The 3806-nt window shown below is 51.8% G+C and overlaps 1 protein-coding gene across 1 annotated transcript; it reads right to left on the bottom strand.

Annotated features, from left to right (window-relative positions):
- Positions 1-2012: 2012 nt before the first annotated feature.
- Positions 2013-3282, bottom strand: GLOTRDRAFT_134354 (uncharacterized protein; the record flags this gene model as incomplete). The annotated part of the gene is made up of 2 exons (XM_007873350.1): positions 2013-2224; positions 2280-3282. 2 exons carry the CDS (start codon positions 3280-3282, stop codon positions 2013-2015), a joined length of 1215 nt encoding a protein of 404 aa, XP_007871541.1.
- Positions 3283-3806: the final 524 nt, after the last annotated feature.

Genomic DNA, 3806 nt, shown 5'->3' with positions numbered 1-3806 from the left:
GGCACGCCTGTACCATTCCTTGAGATAGCCTAGGATTGTGTCTCCTAGCTCTGTGGCGTTGAAGTAATTCCATGCCGGGTTAAATACTGACTTAAGAACGAGGACCTCTCCTTCAAGGGCTGTGTCCTCCGGCGATTTCACACGAAGCCGGTCTTTCCAACGGTCGACGGCATGTTTCTTAAGCCAATTCATAACCAGGTCCTCAGGATAACCACGCGTTATATACAGGGATACCAAATCCTGCAACGCTTTCCCATACAGCTCCGGAGAGCTGCTCAAGGTGGCTAAACGAGACATCTCGCCAATGAACGTACCGCGTTTGACGTCCAAAGGATGATTCGAGATCCATGGAACACGTTCAAGGTGGTTCCGTGGCTTGCGATATGGCATATGTTGAAGTCGATTAGACTCGTCCAGAAAAATCAACATGTCCAGGAAAACGCAAGACTGGGATGACGCGGACCACTCAATCCTACAGTTATCGAATTTAACTTTATTTCCATGTGCTAGCGCCTCCTGCTCAGAATTGGCGTAGCAAAGGTAGAAAATATCATCGATATAACGACCGTAATAAGGGACATCAGGGTCGTCCAGGATACCACTTTTCCTCTCGTAATTCCATCCGAAGAGGTTCGCCAAGTCTGGCGAGTCGCTGACACCCATTGCGACACCACCAGCTTGACGGTATATTTGATCCTGAAACCGTAAGATAAGATCGCTGTTGCCTAAATTAAGGCATTCTCGGAAAAACTCGAAATACCGCTTGGTACACTCGGGATGGCCTATAAAGTTCCCGTCAGGTCCACGCTTAGGTAAATAGTCCGAAGGAGGGATCATACCCCCACAGTAATGCTCTACAAACATCTCGAGAACGATACCGAGACATTTGCCAAGTGGAATGTTGGGGTAGAAAGCCACGACGTCCCCTGTTACCAGATAGAGACGTCGTTTCGGGTTGAGTTTGGGAGCGATCTCACTCAATTTTATTGCCAAGTCTTTGGTTCCTCGAATGAGGCATGGCACCGAATCTAATATCGGTTTGAGTTTTTTAGAGACAAATTTGGCAGCCGGATTTTGTATCGCACTATGACAAGGTACAATTGGCCGCATTTTAACCGGCTCCTTATGTATTTTGGGGATACCGTAGAATTCGGGGATAGTGCCCATGAGCGTTTTAAGACTCGTGGGGACACGCTTCCATTCAGGAATTTCGTGTCGATAGCCTAGAGCATATCCGAAATACTCGGCTAACTGCCTTGCTTCGATTAAGTTAGGAATAGAAAACATTCCGTCACATAATTCGAGCATTTTGTCTCGTTGCTTAAGCAGGATACGCCCAGCGTGGATGTCTGTAATTGGAATATAACTATTCCGATCCGCTAGGAGGTCCTGTGATTTTTCAATGATCCACTCGCGTTTAGAGACCGCTAAACCGAGGTTCTTGTCAGTCATTGTAACGACATAGTCGTTCTTGACAAGGAACTCATGGAGTTCTTTAGAAGAGGGCCTAAACGCACGACGAAGGTCGTTGGTATCAGCCCACTCCCGCTCTGTCGGGCACTTGGCGATCGATTCGTTTACGAAGCGCCTGCCTCGACTTATGGCTTCTTCCATGAAGGACGGTAACTTAGGAGGTTGTTTTTCTTCTTTTTCTTTCGCTACCTCGTAGTCTGGATCATAAAAATCTGGCTTTCCATTCGTCTCACAGAGAAAAAATACTCTCCACCGGAAACGTCGTTCAAAGTCGTTCCAGGCGGTCATAAAGAGTGAGCTTCGGAGCGGTTGAAAGAGTAAGTACCGCAAGCCGAGTGAAAGCTGCATAGCTATTTCAGGGGGCACAACTACGCCCGGTGACAGATGTATATGCGCTGCGAATCGGTTTTCACTCAAACGTGCAAGAGGGGTATTCGCAAGTATACATTGAGCTGCCAACGGAAAGGGGACATCTAATAGTACATCCGGAATAGCACCAGGTCCATTACAAACAAAACGTAACTGTCCGACAAGGTAAACTAATTCTTTTTGCCTTTGCCTTTCCCTTTCCCCTTCGGAGGTCGACCGCCCGTACTCATACGAGCGCTCTTCTTCTGCCTCTTGGCGGCGTTCTTGACGACGTCCACGCGAGCTTGACGGGACGGCAGGGGAACGACTCGCTTCCCGTCTTGGACGGGGAGGCCAGACTTCTTGTTGGGCGCCTTGCCCTTCTTCGAGGAGGATCCGGATCCTAGAAGAAATGAAGTGGTTAGATGATTCTGCAGACGAGCCATCAAACCCTCCACCTTGTGAGTTAGCAAGGCGCTTGTCGATCTTCTTTTGGAGGGCGGAGAACCGAGAGTCGATCATCGACTGTACGGAGGCGGAGGGTGAAATCGACTTGACAGCGTCCTGCACTGCCTTGGTCCCATCGCCGTCGACGTGCATGGCGTCGACCCGCTTGTGTAGCTCCTTTTTCTTCTTCTCCTTCTCTGCCTTGAGAGAGGACCGCGTCTGGACGAGGATGCGGATACGGTGAGCGTACACGGTGAGGTCGTGGAGAACATCTTCATAGATTTTCTTCGCGACCGGGTTGAGCGTCCAGGTTTGCACTATCGCCCCCTGTTCATTGGACGTAAAAACAGGGGACTGCGAGGCCTTTTCGATGACCTCGGTCCAGTGCCTCTTGACGAGCGGAGAGAGCTTGTCGAAGAGTCCTTGGGCGCTAAGCGCCTCCGCTTGGAACTTCAGTTCGTCGCCAACGATCCGAAGCTGTGCATCGAACTCCTCCACCTTGAAAGCGTGGTGGCGGCGATCGATGAGTTTGAGGGCGTTGTAGCGCTCCTCATCCCCCGCCTTAGGAACGTGTCCTTCGGGCGGCACAGGTTGCTGCATAATGGCCGCAGCGAACTCCTTCGAGGCCTGATAGGTTGCAACCTTCAGGCCTGCGATGTGCGGAGGGAACTTACCGTCCTTCTTGAGCGTGTCCCAACGCTCACGTTTGGCCAAGTTGGCCTGGTACTTCTCCTCGAGGCTGGCAACCTCAAGGAGAGGTCCACGAAGGACGGAGCGATAGACGCCGGGGATGGCGTTTATCACTTCCTCCACGGTCGTCGCACAGTATAGCACCGCGTGACGAGCCGCCGCCTCTCGTTCTCCGAGAGGCGCTAGGGAGTTTTGGGGGTGGACATCGTCCACCTCCATCGCACCAGGCCCGGCTGGTTGGCCGAGCGTGGCGGATATGCCCTGCACGTAGACGGCAGAGGCGGGGGACACAGCCCGGGAGAAAAGTGTGCTGTTAGCGGACATAGCGGAGGAGGGCTAAATGGACGCAGCGGGGACTTTGGTTGGTGCAGAGTTTCCGACGATAGATTTAGGGTTAGGGAGGCACTCGACGACGAGCGCAGCGAGTCGGAGAGTGACTAGAGTTAGCGAAACTAGCAGACAACGGGCTAGTTCTCTGGGGAACTAAGCCTCTACCCGTTTCGCATTTTATGCTCTTCAGGTCTGCATAGTATTTTGAAATTTTGACGGGCCACTAAGTCAGTGTGCACGACTAAGCGGAAGTACTTCCCGTAGCTCCGAGCCGATGCCGTCGGCTGCCGAGCAGCCGAAGAACAATGGCCCTACCTTTCTGGGACATTTCAAATTACGGAGAAACTTTACCTCTGTAATTCTTTGAAAGGGATTGGTTGTTCTAAATCAAACCTTGTACGCGTCAGCGATACTGTGCGAACGGCATACCGGCACGGTTAAGTTCCGGGTTCATGTGATATCGGCTTGCCATGCCGACTCCGAGGTTTCCCCTTGCCGGGAACCACATGATGATGCCG

This window comes from Gloeophyllum trabeum (genome assembly GCF_000344685.1).
Source record: "Gloeophyllum trabeum ATCC 11539 unplaced genomic scaffold GLOTRscaffold_00119, whole genome shotgun sequence".
Taxonomy (NCBI): Eukaryota; Fungi; Basidiomycota; class Agaricomycetes; order Gloeophyllales; family Gloeophyllaceae; genus Gloeophyllum; species Gloeophyllum trabeum.
This window is presented reverse-complemented; position numbering and strand designations above follow the sequence as displayed.